The sequence below is a fragment of the Dromiciops gliroides genome, chromosome 1 (assembly GCF_019393635.1).
Source record: "Dromiciops gliroides isolate mDroGli1 chromosome 1, mDroGli1.pri, whole genome shotgun sequence".
NCBI classification, from domain to species: Eukaryota; Metazoa; Chordata; class Mammalia; order Microbiotheria; family Microbiotheriidae; genus Dromiciops; species Dromiciops gliroides.
Window position 1 is genome coordinate 147,822,569 of NC_057861.1, and position 19,080 is coordinate 147,841,648.

General features: G+C 39.0%; 1 protein-coding gene across 2 annotated transcripts in view; it reads right to left on the minus strand.

Moving 5' to 3' along the window:
- The window catches only part of INTS8 (integrator complex subunit 8), a 74,621-nt gene extending 66,354 nt beyond the window's left edge, over positions 1-8,267 (minus strand). For both annotated transcript variants that reach the window (XM_043978055.1, XM_043978047.1), the window contains exons 1-3: positions 7,953-8,267; positions 2,500-2,674; positions 184-324 (exon numbers count right to left, since the gene is read on the minus strand). In XM_043978055.1, the coding sequence (XP_043833990.1) occupies positions 184-324; positions 2,500-2,674; positions 7,953-8,082 (446 nt within the window). In that variant the 5' untranslated portion in view covers positions 8,083-8,267. The remainder of the gene's footprint in view (positions 1-183; positions 325-2,499; positions 2,675-7,952) is intronic.
- Between the last annotated feature and the right edge of the window lie 10,813 nt (positions 8,268-19,080).

Genomic DNA, 19,080 nt, shown 5'->3' on the forward strand with positions numbered 1-19,080 from the left:
TGTATAGCTATTAGATCCTCAAAGAATGCCTTCACAGAACTCCACATCTTTTGGAAATACCACTATACTAAAGGAAGTGTCTTTTCAAAGTGGTTACAGCACTCAAAAGAGATAATATTAAAAGTCATAGGGGAGTTTGTTGCATCAAAAGATACCTAGCGCACAACTGTAATGTGGACTTACCATCTATTGTAGAGCAGTATAGCCATGGTAGTCGTTGGAGGTAATGTAGCCAGATCCATATCCACGTGTTTTGTCCCTGGAGGAACTTTACTAATACATAGCAGTTCATTTAGTAACATATTCAGAACTGGAACAGACAAGCTAAAAGAGAAAAAAAAGCATATTCTCTATTTGTTGAGTTTTTATACTTTTACTAAATGCATCCTCCACTAAAGTCCAACTGTGAAGATTCATAGCATGGAGACAATTTGAGGTTTCTGAAAATTGTACTAGCAAAGATTGTGACAAGACAGAAGGCTTTGAATACAGGCCTGGAAAGGAACTATACTGACTTCTGGCTAAGGATCAATCTAAGTTTGGATAGGCAAAATTGGCCACGAGGCAGTGTATTTTTTTCTTCCACAGGAGAAGACCATGACATCTGGAAGGTGACATCATGACTTGCAGTGAACTGGATTTAAGTGAAGTAGGACTATGCAAAGTTATCAGCCTCACTCTCTCCTCCAGTGGCAAAGTGGATCTGCGAGGCGTGCAGTCAAGAAAACTCATCTTCCTGAGTTCAAATCTGAGCTAAAATAATTACTAGCCATATGACCCTAGGCAAGTCACTTAACCCTGTTTGCCTCTGTTTCCTCACCTATAAAGTGAGCTGGAAAAAGAAATGGCAAACCACTCCATTATCTCTGCCAAGAACACCCCAAATGGGGTCATAAAGAGTCAGACACGACTGAAAAACTACTCAATAACAACAACAATGTACCAAGTACTGCTCTAAGAGTCGGTTTCTTTCTTTTTTTTTTTTAGTGAGGCAATTGAGGTTAAGTGACTTGCCCAGGGTCACACAGCTAGTAAGTGTTAAGTGTCTGAGGCTGGATTTAAACTCAGGTACTCCTGATTCCAGGGCTGGTGCTCTATCCACTGCACCACCTAGCTGCCCCAAGAGTCGGTTTCTTAATCCACAGAAGATCTACAGCACTGAGGAACTGTATGTGATCTATATAAACTGGAGTACCTATACCAAAATCAACAAAAATCCTTAAATTATCAAATATTAGATGCATGAAGAAAAAAAATACATTTTAATGTTATATAATTCAAATCAAAGGACTCCAAGTACAACTCTAAACCAAAGACTAACCTAGCAAATTGAACATATATACATAAAATTATTTTCCTATTGTGAAAATTGTTCACCTTAAAACTACTTATTGTTTTTTGGGTTTTAGCGGGATTTTTTGCAAGGCAGTGAGGGTTAAGTGACTTGCCCAGAGTCACACAACTAGTTAAGTGTCAAGTGTCTGAGGCCGGATTTGAATTCAGGTGCTCCTGAATCCAGGGCCAGTGCTTTATCCACTGCTCCACCTAGCAGCCCCCTTTATTGTTTTTTTGTTTGTTTGTTTGTTTTTTGCAGGGCAATGGGGGTTAAGTGACTTGCCCAGGGTCACACAGCTAGTAAGTAGCCACTGCCCCCCTTTATTGTTAATAAAGAAAAATGTTGGGGCAGCTAGATGGCGCAGTGGATAGAGCACCGGCCCTGGAGTCAGGAGTACCTGAGTTCAAATCTAGCCTCAGACACTTAACACTTACTAGCTGTGTGACCCTGGGCAAGTCACTTAACCCCAATTGCCTCACTAAAAAAAAAAAAAGTTTTCTTTTTGCTGCCTAAAAAGAAATTCTTATTTCTAAACAAACAAAAACTGCAGTATTAACTTTGGAATAAACTTTACCAATAACAAATTTTTTACTAATTAAATAACAATCCCATATTATTCATTTCTTTTTTTTGGGGGGGGGGAGGCAATTGGGGTTGAGTGACTTGCCCAAGGTCACACAGTAAGTGTTAAGTGTCTGAGGCCAGATTTGTCTGAACTCAGGTCCTCCTGAATCCAGGGCCAGTGCTCTATCCACTGTGCCACCTAGCTGCCCCTATTCATTTCTTCTAATTCAATAACCACCCACTTTTACCACCTAAAAATTAAAGTAATTTCTTAACATTTTAAAAAGTATTTCAGTTCATATAAATTTTCTACGGCTATAAAGCTGCCAAGACATTCCCAATCAAACTATTTTATCAAATTTATGGCATAAAAGACTCTACAGTTGACAGTACTATTGAGTCTTAATCAGTCTCTTATCTTTTATTTTAAAAGTCACTTATATATCCTATATCTAGATGTATTCTTATACCCCTGAGACATTTCAAATTTAATTAAGAATAGAAATCAACATAAATTTTCACCTTTAAGTGCAAGACACCATGAAAAAAGAAATACCACAAAAGAGTGCTTTAGATAAATCCAGTCTGAAGTTGCATACCTTTTCTCTAGTATGTCTAAATCCCATTTTAAATGTGCAGCAACTTTAAGAGCAAGAAGTTTTAAAATTCGATTTCTCTTGTTATCAGCTGGAGGTTGAACTTGGTTCTGTTCATTAATCGAAGGTTTAGAAGCCTGTTCCAAAAACTGAACTATCAGCTGAACTGGTGGAGGATCTAAGTTAAAAAGAAAAGCAGATGTAGTTTTAACTGTAGTGATCCAGAAAGCAACAATCCTTTTTCTCACCTTCACTAGATATATAATCAAGTGTGTTTATACAGGATATGGTATAACCCATTGAAAAATAAGCCCTGTGGGGAGAAATGAAGAGTACGAGTTGAAAAAGGATGACATTCTTTAGGTCTCAGGCACTCAGCCAAACACTGCCTTACAGTACAGGTCCTACAGACCCCATTTGGTTAGGTAGCACTCACCAAATAGCACCTTTTTTCTCTCTGAATCATCACATATTGAACCAGTGAGCTTTACAGAGAGAAAGTAGATGGTATTGTCCAAGTAAACCACTCTACTGTCTGATGACAGGCTTCAATGATGATAAATGCTATATTAGACAGGAAAAAAAAATACTTAAAAAAACCCATACTTAAAAACTACATCTCTGTGTACTAGTTGTTAAGGGAGTATACTTTTCAGGGTTAAACTATGTTACCTGCTGGATGGAGTTCTTTAAGTTTTCTAATCCATCAAAAATACACCCAACTGACATGAGGAAAATAAACATGTTTGTTTAATATGTTGATGAATACCACCTGACCTGTTATAGCAAAAACACTGTAACCATAACATTGGTTGTCACCTAAATTGATATTCTCCTCAGCTGTGTAAGATTTCTCTAAGATATTTGCCCATCTATAAAATGGAAGCGTTGACCTCTAATTTCTCAGTTAGCTATAAAAATCTATGAAATTATTGCATTTTGTTCCCACAACCACTCTGGGAAGTAGGTGGGACTGACATTCCCATTTGAGAGATTAAGGTGTGAGAAATCAATATTAATAATTGATTTCTTGGGGAGGTTAAGTACTCCCCCCTTCTTTCTAAGTCCTTCAGGTTTTTTCTGAAGGACTTTACTAATAATATTTGGACTAACTTTCTTGCACCAGACCACATCCAGGTAGAAGATACTGTGCTCTGCTCAGCTTGAGGAGGGTCTATATTCTTTGAATTAATAACCTTATATAGACATACTTTCCAAATCCAAGTGACCCTTCTTTTTGATATAGCCCACCTGCAATCATGACAACCAATTAGATTTGACTGCTATTTGATGGATCAGCTAGCCACAGTCAGAAAGGCATATGAACTGTGAGTCCTCTGCCATTTTGGGGTCTTTGGTCAAAGATGGCCATCATTGATTAATAACGTGCTGGCCTTATTAATAAAATAATTAAAACTACCCAGAAACTGTCTTACACATTTTTAATCGTCACAAAGGAAACAGGAACAAAGATTAGGTAAACCAGTAAAATGGAAAGGCAGGTCTGGAAACCAAGTCAAACTCCCTAGCTAATATTTTATATCCCTTCCAATATCCAAAAAGCTACTTAAGTATAAGAGGTAAGAAATCCTTAACATGCTCATATGATACAACAGCAACTAATGCTTACTTGCTTTATCATTTACAAAGCTCTTTCTTCATTTTGTGAGGTAAGCAATGTGAGTACTGGTATCTTCATTTTACAGATGAAACAGGTCCACAAGAGTCCCCATACAGTGTCTGTCCTGTGGTGAGAAGCCACTCTTTGCTCTTTTCCCTACACTACACTACAGAGAGAATTATATTCCCATTCACAAATAATTGATCTAGGGTATACGGGAGGGGCTGGTTTCACCGGCATCTCTGGACTCAAAAAACCCATAACAAACTTCACTTTCCAATATGTTCAACCCCTACATAACCAGTTGTTGTGATGATTCCTTTTCTTCCCTGCTCTCTTCTAACCCAGCTTGTCAATCAGCCAGACAGAGGAGCAAAGAGCTGCTCCAGACCTCTGGCACTGGTCCCACTCAAGAAGTCAATGTGAGGCTGACGTTTCTCACACTTCTTAGAGATCTACCCAGCAGGCAAGTAGGCACTAAAATCAAGCCAGCAAGTGCAGTTTGACCTGATTTAATAGAGAGAAAGGAGATCTTTTCTGGCTAGTAGATCCCTTTGGCAAAATGATGAGTTGGTCAGTCGATCAGTCAGTCAATAAGCACTTATTAATCCTTTATGTACAAGACACTGTACAAGGCACTGGGATACAAAGACAGGCAAAAGACTTACTGGCCTCAAGGAGTTCATAATCTTTTTTCCCCCTTTTTTTTGGGCAATTGGGGTTAAGTGACTTGCCCAGGGTCACATAGCTAGTGAGTGTTAAGTGTCTGAGATCAGATGTGAACTCAGGTCCTCCTGACTCCAAGGCCGGTGCTCTATCCACTGTGCCACCTAGTTGCCCCAAGCAGTTCATAATCTAATGTGAAGTTTGTGGACCCCTTCTCAGAATAATTTTTGTGAATGCATAAAATAAAATACATATAATTACAAAAGAGCAGTTAGGTGGCAAAGTCAATAGTCAGAAAGACCCAAGTTCCAATCTGGCCTCAGACACTGGCAAATCACTTAACCCTGTTTGCCTCAGTTTCCTCATTTGTAAAATGAGCTGGAGAAGGAAATGGCAAACCACTCACAACTACAAAGGAAACCAATTATACTGCATCATCAAATACTTTCCCCATCCAAGTTCATGGACTCCCTGACATCTATCCATGGACCCCTTGGGGAGACCTGTGGACCTCAGATTAAGAACCACTGATATGCACAATTTAAAAAGCAGGGACCTCTTTTTTAAAACAGTGGCAAATACTGCAGATGGTATTAGGAACAAAATAAAGTATCAATGAGAAGAAAAACGATTGATGGCTATACCAACTCTCTCATCACTATACATTTTTTTTGGGGGGGGGAGGTCAGGTAATGAGGGTTAAGTGACTTTCCCAAGGTCACACAGCTAGTAAATGTTAAGTGTCTGAGGCCAGATTTGAATGCAGGTACTCCTGAATCCAAGGCCGGTGCTTTATCCACTGCGCCACCTAGCTGCCCCTTTGCTATTTCCTTTTAAACATTTTCATCAGAGATAACTTTGATACAGTTATAGAGCTTTCATAAAAAATGTATAGTGGGGGCAGCTAGATGGCACAGTGGATAGAGCACTGGCCCTGGATTCAGGAGGACCTGCATTCAAATCTGGCCTCAGACACCTGACACTTACTAGCTCTGTGACCCTGGGCAAGTCACTTAACCCTCATTGCCCCACCAAAAAAAAAAAAAGGAAATAGCACGGGCTATTTTGAATTTGAGTTAACAATAAGCTTCCTATTCCAGCTATCTAAAAGAAGAATACACTAACTCGGGAAATGGCTGATCCTACTCACAAGCACCTCAAGCAAAAGCAGGAAGACCACTGACCACTTGTGAGCTTGGTGGGGAGGTGGTGGTACTATGTGGGTAGGAGCAGTTTCAAGGCAAAAAAAGGTGTTGTGTGTGTAGGAGAGGGTAAGTTTAAGGGTAGAAGGATGTGTATGGTAGGGAGTAATTTCAAGCGAAGAAAAGTGTGTACAGTAGGGGGTTAATTTCAAGGGGAGATAAGAAGATGTATTTAGTAGAGGAGTAATTGCAAGAAGAAAAGGTGTGTGTAGTAAGGGTTACTTTTTCTGGGTAATTTAGTAATTTAATTAATAAGGCCAGCAGGTTATTAATTAAAAGATTTGTTATTTGGCTGTCTCTTAGACCAAAGACCTCTAATGGGAGGGTGGGGGGATGGTCACAATTTATATGTGCTTTTGGAAGAGGAAGTGTTCCTAAGGGGTAGCAATCAACTCAGATAATCTTGATTAACACAAAGACACGTGTGGCCTACAGTAATATGAAGGTCTTCCCAGCACATGATTTAGGTCACTCAAATCTTGGTCAGAGACATCAATTTCCACATCATCTGTCTAGATCCTAGCTTCTTAAACTGTGGGTCACAACCCCATTTGGGATCAGGTAACAATGTGGGGGGGGGGGGTTTCAGGAAAAATTTGGCAACAGTATACTTATTTTGTATGTATACTTATTTTATATACCTATATACCTGGGGTCATGTAAAAATTTCTGGGGGCGTGGGGGTGGAGAGTGGAAGACATTTAAGAAGCCCTGGTCTAAAGGGCTATAAAACTGTGCATACCCTTTGACCCAGCAATACCACTATTAGGTCTATATCCCAAAGAGATCATAAAAACGGGTAAAGGACCCACATGTACAAAAATATTTATAGCAGCTGTCTTTGCGGTGGCAAAGAATTGGAAATTGAGGGGATGCCCATTAATTGGGAAGTGGCTAAACGAGTTGTGGTATATGAATTTAGTGGAATTCTATTGTGCTGTAAGAAACGATAAACAGAAGGATTTCAGAAAAACCTGGAAACTTAAATGAACTGATGCTGAGTGAAATGAGCAGAACCAGGAGAACATTGTACCCAGTAACAGCAACATTGTGTGATGATTAACTGTGAAAAACTTAGCTCTTCTCAGCAATAGAATAGTCCAAGATAATTCCAGGGGACTCATGATGGAAAATGCTCTCCACATCCAGAAAAAGAACTGTGGAATCTGGATGCATATTAAACTATGCTGTTTCTACTTTTTTTGTTGTTTTTTTGAGGTTTTTCCCTTTGGTTCTGATTTTTCTTTCACAACATGACTAATGTAGCAATATGTTTAATTTGATTGTACATATATATAACCCATATGAGATTGCTTTCTGTCTTGGAGAGGGGACAGGGAAGGGAGGGAGAAAAATATGGAACTAGAAATCTTATAAAAACAAATGTTGAAAACTACCTCTACATGTAACTGGAAAATAATAAAATGCTTTTATGACTAAAAGAAAAAAGTCCTGGTCTAGATAATAAGGAGAATCAACCTTTCCCCAGGCCAATGGGAGCAAACACAATGAGCAGGAATACCTTTTAGCTCATAATTACAATTTCTTTTACTGTCCGATTAGCTCTGGGTGTTTTTTGGATGAGGAAAAACCTTGGTCCTAGTACAATAATTAGTTATTATATATGAGAGAAATATTCATTTCTCACATTGGGGGGGGGAGGGCGTAACTTCAAAGAGAGAAAAGGAGGAGTGTGCAGTAGAAGGGTAATTTCAGGAAATGCGGATAGTAGGAGGGTCCTTTTCCGGGAGAGAAGGAGAGAAAAAGAGGTGGGACTGTGTGCGTGTGCGTGCATGCGTGCGTACGTGGGTGTGTGTGTTTGCGTGCGCACGTGCGCCCGAGCAGCGGCAGGGAGGCGTTCCCCCTCCCCGCCCCCCTTCCTCTCAAGGGCCTGGAAGCCCAGCAAAGGCGAGGCCTAGAGGTCCTTAGGCGCTCCCCCGATGCTGCCTCCGGCCCTAGGCTCTTACCCGGGCAGGGCTTACGCAGATGCTTCTCCAGCAGCGATTCCTCCAGCAGGAACTCGAACCAGCACGTCTGCGGGGGGGTGCACGGCCTGCTGGAGGTGGCCGCCTCCCGGTCCGCCGCCTCCGCGCTCATCCTGCCACCGCCGCCGCCACCGCCGCCCCCTCCGCCGGCCGGGCCGGGACCGCTTCCCGGATCCAACCTGAGGCTGTGAAGCGGGCCTGCAGTGGGGTGACACGGGATGGGGGCCACGGAGCGGGCCACCCAGAAGCCAGCCGCGCCAAAGACCCAAACTAACAAAATGGCGACAGGCACTGCGTCGGTGTAGCGAGCCCTGTTCTCCGCCCCCTACTCCAGAGCTCCGTCCAATCGGCTTGCGGAACCTGGGGAGAGGGCGTGGCCATTCAGACCTCCCCAGGCGGTTTTTGAAAGAAGCCTGGAGGGAAGGAGGGAGGGGTCGGAATTGATCCCCGTGTGTTGTAAATTGACTTCTCAACTCGGGGCCTGAGATTTTAATGGAAAGAAGCCTGTGGTTCCTCTAAGGACACCTGCTGAAACAGAATTGATTATGGACACCGAGTTGGTCTGATAGTGCCAGATCTCAGACTAGACTACAAAGCAGTTATTAATTCGGTGCTGATGAAGAAACAGATCAATTAATGAGTAAAACAGATCAAATACACCATAAGGGAGAAGGCGGGAACCATTTATTAGCTGCCCATATATGTGCAAGGCGCTTTACAAATATCTTATTTATTCCTCGCGACAACCTTGTGTGAGGTAGGCTACTATGACCCTCTTTCCGGTTGAGGACAGAGGCAAACAGAGGTTAAGTGATTTGCCCAGGATCACATAGCTAGTAAGAGTTGGAGACTGAATTTGGACTCAGGTCTTCCTGGCTCCAGGACCACTGAATCTATCCACTTCACCAACTAGTTGCATCTAATACTCTAGTACTGGCTAAATGCAGAACCCCAGCTACCAAGGTAATTCGTGATGTGACAAAAACTGCTCAGAAAATTGGATAACAGTATGGAAGAAATGAGGTTTAGACTCGTCCTTCATATGCTGGATGAATTTGATAATATTGGTTAAGATTTTTTTTTTTGGTGAAGCAAAATTAAGTGACTTGCTCAGGATCATACAGCTAGTAAGTGTTAAGTGTCTGAGGCCACCTTTGAACTCAGGTCCTCCTGACTCCAGGGCCAGTGCTCTATCCACTGTGCCACCTAGCTGCCCCTGGTTAAGATTTTTTAAACAGTTTATTAAACAGATTTGAGACAAAAAATTTAAACAGAGGGAAGGAAAGGTATTAAATAAAGGTAGAATATAATATATAAAATATAAATATAATATAAAATAAATATAAATATAAAATAAAGAGTAGAAATTAGTGGGTCCTGAGCCTCACCTTTCAAGTGTAAGATAGTAGGAAATCAAAGACTCACTATTTTGTACTACTGTCACTCACTGGATTTAGAAGACTTGAAGTCTCAAACATTTATTTAGCTGTGTGACCCTGAGCACTTCACAGCCTCTTTGAGCCTCCTTTTCTTATCTCTAAAATGGAGATAATAACTACCTCACAAGGTTGTTGTGAAAAAAGTGTTTTATAAACTATAAAGCAATACGTAAATGTGAAGAGTTATGTTACCTTCGTGTAATTATATAATCAATTAATAGTATTGTTTGTTCATTTCAAAGAGGACCAATGACATCATGGGATGATGTCTTGGTTTTTGAGTCAATTGGATTTAAGTGAGGCAGAGTTGCAGAAAGTAATTGGCCTCACTTGCTTCCAGAGTCATCCAAGTCCAGTAGCAGGACAAAAGTCAAGATGACTGAGGATGGCCCCAGCCCATAATGTAGTGGATAAGGATGGCATCTCCTTTGTCTGATCAAGTTCTCCACAGTGCCTGCTTCAGCCACCTTTATGGCTGTTGAAACAATTTCTCATCTGCCCATTCTGCCAGGGAAAGTTTTCATATGCTCAAGATAGACATCCCACTAACTCACATATCATTTTGAGGCCAGTTGGCTACCTTCCACCTGATTTAGCCTCTCTTCTTCTTCTTCTTTTTTTTTTGGTGAGGCAATTGGGGTTAAGTGACTTGCCCAGGGTCACACAGCTAGTAAGTGTTAAGTGTCTGAAGCCAGATTTGAACTCAAGTCCTCCTGACTCTAGGGCCGGTGCTCTGTCCACTCTGCCACCTAGCTGCCCCCTAGCCTCTCTCTTGAGATGGTTTACCAGGGTATGGCCACTGCACATGCTACAGCTCCTTGGAGCCACAGGAAAAAGTTGGGTGAAGGTGAAAACCAAAGGTGAATGAGCAGCCCTGAAAAGGACTTAGCAAGTCCTCACTCCATGAGTGCTAGTCCTTCCTGAACACCCCAGACAGAATGGTACTGAACTTACTAAATTGTTTAGTTCTTCAGGCCTAGGTTAGCTCACAAGAGGCCCTTGCCATACTTTTCCTTTTTTGACCTAACTAGAGAAGAGTTGGACATGGGGAGACATACCCACAAGTGACTGAGGAACAGGCCATCTGGCAACCTGGGTCAAAGTCCTTCATTGACAAGAAGTCAACCCAGGAATGCTCAAATATGAATAGCAGGAGCTTGTGTCCCACCCTCTCCAATTTAACTTAACAGCCAGTTCATTAAAAATATACCCCCTTTCCATCATAGGCACCTATGTAGAGACTTTGTTTTTAATAGGGGTCTAAAAGTTAAGTACATGTGATTACACATTGTTGAAAAGTTAGCTAATCCTTGTGAACTAATTCTCCACCCCCCCTCCCCCAATTTCTATGTAGCAAACAGAGAGGCAGTGTGTGGTAGTGGTTAAACGGCTGGCCTTGGAGCCAAGATAACCAGGGTTCAAGTCGAGCCTCTGACACCAACTGGATGTGTGACTCTGGGCGAAAGACAGTCTCAGCATGGGCAGCTCTCTAAGACGTTAAGTCAAATTGAAGATGAAGAGCTCTATTAGGAGAGGGAGTTCCCTATGCCAGTAAAAGTAAAATCACAGGTCTAGTCTCTATTCCTATGCAAATTATTTAGACCAGATATCTCAGTTTAAAAATGTGTAGATTCAAAAAAAAAATGTGTTGATTCAAAAACAAAAAATGTGTTGATTCTATGAGTTTGTCACTATCACAAAATTAGGTTCTTCTTTGATACTAGTGAGGAGTTGGGAAGGAGAAACACATCAACTCAATCCAGTAGTATGAAGCAGGGCATTTTGGGATGTATTCAACATTTATTGAATAGAGTCCAAGAGCCCCAAAAGATAATGTTGTGCCAGAAACAAGCCTGCCAATAAGCTTCACTCTGGACCACTTACAAAACCAGAACAACTCGGCTCAGTATTCAACAGAAGTACACTGTGCCAACTTCAATGATACCATGAACATGAAAATAAATCTAGAAGGCTAAAAAGGTTTTGTTCAGTTGTATAGCCATATGTATGCATATTGTCCTATACACATAGACAGGGAAACTTGTGTGGCAGTGGATAGAGCACTAGACCTAAAGTCAGGAAGACTTCTTCCTGAGTTCAACTCTGGCCTCAGACACATAGTAGCTGTGTGATCTTGGGCGAGTTCTTTAACTCTGTTCGCCTCAGTTTCCTCATGTGTAGAAAATGAGCCGGAGAAGGAAATGGCAAACCGTTCTAGTATCTTTGCCAAGAAAACCCCAAATGGGATCAGAATAAAGTGGCCATGGCTGAAATAACTGGATCCCACACACACACACACACACACACACACACACACACACACACACACACACACACACCTATACAGAAATTAGATAGCACTCAGAAAAACTGAAGTGCTTTATACAGGGTGTCAGGTTTAAACTATTAAAGTTTTAAATTGCCCTAAGACTTTTGGGACACTATATTTGCACCTGCTATTCATATTTGAGGCTTTATTTTAAATGGTAAAATTGATGGAAGATAGTACCTGCTGATGTTTTCTTCCTCCTTTTTCATTAAAATTAGAGATGTTTTCTTATCCTGCCGGGTTTTATGTTCTTCTGATAACATGATAAATTCCTCCCTTACAAACTTAGACTTTTCCCACTGACTCCACATGGCATCAGAGACTAGAAGGGTTATGGTGAACAGTATAAGAAACCTAGAGTAAGAGACCTTTTATTTTTTATTGAGTTACTAATCTGTGGGGGGAAATCAGTGAAAAGCCATAAAAGAGAAAAAAAAACTATATTGTAATAGTTATTTTAAAGAGGAAAAGTATAATTATACACATCTTTTGAAAATAATTTAAAAACAGGAAACATACCTATTCATTAAATAAAACATTTAAAATTTACAAATATACTTCAGTTTTATGTAACAGCCAGTTGAGACAGAAGGAAAAAGAGGATGAAAGAAGGAAGTAGAAGACATAAGAAGCCACAGATAAAAACAGATGAAGAAATAGTTATAGAGACCCAGAGAGAAAGACGGATAATGACAATGAAGGCTAACCTGCAAATACTGATTTTCTTTGAAGAACATAGAAAAAAAAAACTTTCTATAATTTATTACAAAATTTTAAAAATTCTGTCTAAAGCTTAGATGTCTTGTTGGTTTTGACATCCTTCTTTTCCTCATTTTTCATGGATGAAAAACCTTAACTTCCTACTCTGGAAATTGGGTGGGACTTTTTTTATATAAAGATCCATTTTTATGGAATAACAAATATTGCCATCTTGTGGCCTTTCAAGATATTGTCATTAAGAACCTTTAAAACCATGTTTTATTTTTGCAGTGAGACAAAAGACTATATGAGATTGGGCCTGTGACTAATAGTTACTCTCTCCTAACACTGATAATACTCCAAATTCACATTAGAGATTCTTTCCCTTAAAAAGGAGAAAAAGAAATATTCCAAGTTCGAGACATTGTTCATCCTTCATTTTCAGAGGACCAGTGACCTCAGGAGGGTGGTGTCTTGATTTGCAAGTGAATTGGATAAAAGTGAGGCAGAGCTGTGCAAAGTGATCTGTTTCATTCTCTCCTCCAGAGTCATCAAAGCCTAGTGACACGACATAGGTCAAGACAACTGACTAGGCCTTACCCCACCCCCACCCCCACCCCAATGCAGTGGGAGACCCTGACCTTTTTTTTTTTTTTTACATATTAGGTATTTTATTTTTTCCGTTACATGTAAAGATAGTTCTCAACTTTTGTTTATACAAGCTTTACAATTTCAGATTTTTCTCCCTCCCTCCCCTAGACAGCAGGTAATCTGATATAGGTTATATCTATATATCTATATACATATACATATATATATATATATATATACACACACACATATATATATACAAATAACATTAATCCTATTTCTGCATTAATCCTGTTACAAGAGAAAAAATCAGAGCAGTGATGAAAAACCTCAAAATAGAAAAAAAAACAACAGCACCCCAAACAAAAGAAATAGTATGGTTCAATCAGCATCTATACTCCAGAGTTTTGTTTTTTTTTCTTGGATTTGGAGATCCTCCTCTATCATGAGTTCCCTGGAACTCTTCTGTACCATTGCAATGGTGAGAAGAGTGCAGTCCATCACATAAGGTCAACACTCAATGTTGATGATACTGTGTACAATGTTCTTCTGGTTCTGCTCATCTTACTCATCATCAGCCCACGCAAGACCCTCCAGGTTTCTCTGAACTCCTCCTGCTCATCATTTCTTACAGCACAATAGTATTTCGTTGTATTCATATACCACAACTTGTCCAGCCATTCCCCAATTGATGGGCACCCCCTCAACTTCCAATTCCTTGCTACTACGTAAAGAGCAGCTATAAATATTTTTGTACATGTGGGTCCCCCTCCCCCCTCCATGATCTCCTTGGGAAAAAGACCTAAAAGTGGAATTGCTGGGTCAAAGGGTATGCACAGCTTTATCGCCCTTTGGGCATAATTCCAAATTGCTCTCCAGAATGGTTGGATCAGTTCACAGCTCCACCAACAATGCATTAGTGTTCCAATTTTCCCACAGCTTCTCCAACATTTATTATCTTCCTTTTTTGTCATTTTAGCCAATCTGATAGGTGTCAGGTGGTACCTCAGAGTTGTTTTAATTTGCATCTCTCTAATCATTAGAGATTTAGAGCATTTTTTCATATGGGAATAGATAGCTTTGGTTTCTTCATCAGAAAACTGCCTGTTCATATTGTTAAGGGTTAAAATTCTAGCTAGTCTGTCTAAAATATCTAATGAGTGGTCGCCAATAAATTATAAGCTTTAGCAAGAGTTAGACTTTTAAGCATTTATTAAGGAGAATAAGAATTTGGTAAAGAGAGAGAAAAAGGCCTAGATTCCTATCTATTAAAGGGAGAGCACATTTCTAGCTCCCTTCTCCGCCAGCGTCCTCAGGAAAGAGCCCCAGAGTCAGCGCCAGTCTCTTCCTTCCTCCTCCCACTAGTCCGCGTCACTTCCTGAAGCCTGGTCTTGCCCTCAAAGACCTTTGCTTCATAGGCAGAACTCTTCTACAGTAAGTATCCAGCAGGTGGCGTCATTCCAATCGTTACAATATCCTTTGACCATTTCTCAATTGGGGAATGACTTAGATTCTTATAAATTTGATTTAATTCCCTATATATTTTAGAGATGAGGCCTTTGTCAGAAGTACTGGCCTCAAAAATTGTTTCCCAGCTTTCTGCCTCCTTTCTAATTTTGTATGCATTGCTTCTGTTTGTACAAAAATTTAATTTAATATAATCAAAATCATCCATTTTGCATTTTATAATATACTCTGTCTCTTGTTTGGTCAAAAACTGTTTTCCTTTCCAAAGATCTGATAGTTACACTATTCCTTTCTCTCCTAATTTACCTATGGTATCACCTCTTATGTCTAAATCATGTATCCATTTTGACCTTATTTTAGTATAAGGTGTAAGATGTTGGTCTGTGCCTAATTTCTGCCATACTATCTTCCAGTTTTCCCAGCAGTTTTTGTCAAATACTGAGTTCCTATCCCAGAAGCTGGAGTCTTTGGGTTTATCAAACACTACATTACTAGTGTCATTTACTACTGCATTTCCTGAGCCTAGCCTATTCCATTGATCTACCACTCTATTTTTTAGTCAGTACCAGATAGTTTTGATGACTGCCGCTTTATAGTAAAGCTCCAGGTTTGATACCGCTAACCCACCTTCCTGTGAATTTTTTTTCATTATTTCCCTGGATATTCTTGATTTTTTGTTTTTCCAGATGAATTTTGTTACTATTTTTTCTAGCTGTATAAAATAATTTTTAGGTAGTCTGATTGGTATGGCACTGAATAAGTAAATTAATTTAGGCAGTATTGTCATTTTTACTATATTAGCTCTGCCTATCCATGAGCAATTGATATCTTTCCAATTATTTAGATCTGATTTGATTTGTGTGAAGAGTGTTTGGTAGTTGTGTTCATAGAGTTCCTGGGTTTGTCTTGGCAAGTAGACTCCCAAGTATTTTATATTATCTACCGTTACTTTAAATGGAATTTCTCTTTCTATCTCTTGCTGCTGGACTTTGTTGGTCATGTATAGAAATGCTGATGATTTATGTGGATTTATTTTATATCCTGCTACTTTGTTAAAGTTGTTAATTGTTTCAAGTAATTTTTGAGTTGATTCTCTAGGATTCTTTAAGTATACCATCATATCATCTGCAAAGAGTGATAGTTTTGTTCCCTCCTTGCCTATTCTAATTCTTTTAATTCCTTTCTCTTCTCTGATTGCTAAAGCTAACATTTCTAGGACAATATTAAATAATAGGGGTGATAATGGACATCCCTGTTTCACCCCTGATCTTATTGGGAAGGCCTCTAATTTATCTCCATTGCATATAATACTTGCTGATGGCTTTAGGTAGATACTGTTTATTATTCTAAGGAAAGTTCCACCTATTCCTAAACTCTCTAGTGTTTTTATTAGGAATGGGTGTTGTACTTTGTCAAAAGCTTTCTCTGCATCTATTGAGATAATCATATGATTTTGGTTGGTTTTCTTATTGATGTGGTTGATTATGTTAATGGTTTTTCTAATGTTGAACCAGCCCTGCATTCCTGGTATAAATCCCACCTGGTCATAGTGTATTATCCTGGTGATCACTTGCTGTAATCTCCTTGCTAATATCTTATTTAAAATTTTAGCATCAATATTCATTAGGGAAATTGGTCTATAATTTTCTTTCTGTTTTTGCTTAGCCTGGTTTTGGTATCACCACCATATTTGTGTCATAAAATGAATTTGGTAGAACTCCTTCTTCACCTATTTTTCCAAATAATTTGTATAATATTGGAATTAATTGTTCTTTAAATGTTTGGAAAAATTCACCTGTAAACCCATCTGGCCCTGGGGATTTTTTCTTAGGGAGTTCATTAATGGCTTGTTCAATTTCTTTTTCTAATATGGGTTTATTTAAGGATTTTATTTCCTCTTCAGTTAACCTGGGCAGTTTGTATTTTTGTAAATATTCATCCATTTCATTTAGATTGTCAAACTTATTGGCATACAGTTGGGCAAAATAATTCCTAATTATTGATTTAATTTCCACTTCATTGGTGGTAACATCACCCTTTTCATTTTTGATACTGGTAATTTGGTTTTCTTCTTTCTTTTTTTTTAATCAAATTAACCAATATTTTATCTATTTTATTGGTTTTTTCATAAAACCAGCTCTTAGTTTTATTGATTAATTCTATAGTTTTTTTGCTTTCAATCTTATTAATTTCTCCTTTAATTTTCAGGATCTCTAATGTACTGTCTAATTGGGGATTTCTAATTTGTTCTTTTTCTAGCTTTTTTAGTTGCATGCCCAATTCATTAATCTCCTCTTTCTCTTTTTTATTCATGTAAGCATTTAGAGCTATAAATTTTCCCCTAAGCACTGCTTTGGCTGCATCCCATAGATTTTGGTATGTTGTCTCATTATTGTCATTCTCTTGGATAAAGTTATTGATTGTTTCTATGATTTCTTGTTTGGCCCATTCATTCTTTAGAATGAAATTATTTAGTTTCCAATTGATTTTCATTCTACTTTTCCCTGGCTCTTTCTTACATGTAATTTTATTGCATCATGATCTGAGAAGGATGCATTTACTATTTCTGCCTTTCTACATTTGACTATGATGTTTTTGTGCCCTAATACATGGTCAATTTTTGAAAATGTGCCATGTACTGCTGAGAAAAAGGTATATTCCTTTCTATCCCCATTCAATTTTCTCCAGATATCTATCATGTCTAACTTTTCTAGTAATCTATTCACCTCTTTCACTTCTTTCTTATTTATTTTTTGGCTAGATTTATCTAATTCTGAGAGGGGGAGATTCAGATCCCCCACTAATATAGTATTACTGTCTAATTCCTCTTGTAACTCATTTAACTTCTCCTCTAAGAACTTGGATGCTATACCACTTGGCGCATACATATTTAATATTGATATTACTTCATTATCTATAGTACCTTTAAGTAAGATGTAATTTCCTTCCTTAACTCTTTTAATGAGATCTATTTTTGCCTGCACTTTGTCTGAGATAAGGATTGCTACCCCTGCCTTTTTTACTTTAGCTGAGGCATAATATATTCTGTTCTAGCCTTTTACCTTTACTCTGTGTGTATCTCTCTGCTTCAAATGTGTTTCTTGTAAACAGCATATTGTAGGATTCTGGTTTTTAATCCACTCTGCAATTCGCTTCCGTTTTATAGCAGAGTTCATACCATTCACATTCACAGTTATTATTACTGACTGTCTATTCCCCTCCATTCTATTTACCCCCTTTGTACTTTTCCCCCCTTCTTTCACCCTATTCCTCCTCACCGACGTTTTACTTCTTACCCCTGCCTCCCCCAATCTGCCCTCCCTTTTTATCACCCCTCTCTCTTTTCTTTACCCTTTTCTCCCTTGCTTTTGGTCCTCCCTTCTATCAGTCCCCCCCTTTCCCTTCCCCTTTTGCTTCCCTAAAGAATGAGTTAAGTTTCTTTATCCCAATGAACGTATGTTATTCCCTCTTTGAGTCAAATCTAATGAGAATAGGGTTGAAACAATGTTTCCCCCTCCTTTCTTTCCCTCTATTGTAATAGGTTTTTTTTCCACCTCTTCATATGATATAATTCATCCCATTCCACCTCCCCTTTCCTCTCCTCCCCATAGACTCCCTTTTTAACCCCTTAATTCTTTTGTATCATCACATCAAATACAATTTATATTTATACCCTCTATGTAAAGCCCTTCCCTCTGCCCAAATACATTTACAGTTCTTAAGAGTTATGAGTATTATTTTCCTGTGTAGGGATATAAACAGTTTAACCTAATAGGGTAACCTTTTTTTTTTCCCCCTCTGTTTACCTTTTTAAACTTCTCTTGAGTCTTGTATGTTGAGATCAAATTTTCTATTCAGTTCTGGTCTTTTCACCAGGAAAGATTGGAAGTCCCCAATGTCATTAAATGACCATCTTTTCCCCTGAAAGAAAATGCACATTTTTGCTGGGTAATAGATTCTTGGCTGCAATCCAAGCTCCTTTGCCTTCCGGAATATCATATTCCAAGCCTTGTGGTCCTTTAATGTTGAAGCTGCCAGGTCCTGAGCAATCCTGACTGTAGCTCTATGATAATTAAATTGCTTCTTTCTGGCTGCTTGGAGTATTTTCTCCTTCACCTGATAATTCTGGAATTTGGCTACAATATTCCTTGGAGTTTTCCTTTTGGGGTCTCTTTCAGGAGGTGATCGGTGGATTCTTTCAATGATGTTTTTATCCTCTGATTCTATGATATCAGGGCAGTTCTCCTTAATAATTTCCTGGAATATGGATTCTTTTTCTGGTCATGGCTTTCAGGCAGTCCAATGATTCTCAGATTGTCTCTCCTCGATCTGTTTTCCAGATCAGTTGTCTTTCCAATGAGGTATTTCACATTTTCTTCTATTTTTTCATTTTTTTGATTCTGCTTGACTGATTCCTGGTGTCTCATGGATTCCTTATCTTCCAACTGTCCCACTTTAATTTTTAAGGCATTGTTTTCTTCAGTGAGATTATGCACCTTTTTTTCCATTTGGCCAACTGAATTTTTTAAGGCAGTGTTTTCTTCAATGAGATTATGCACCTTTTTTTCCATTTGGCCAGATGAAT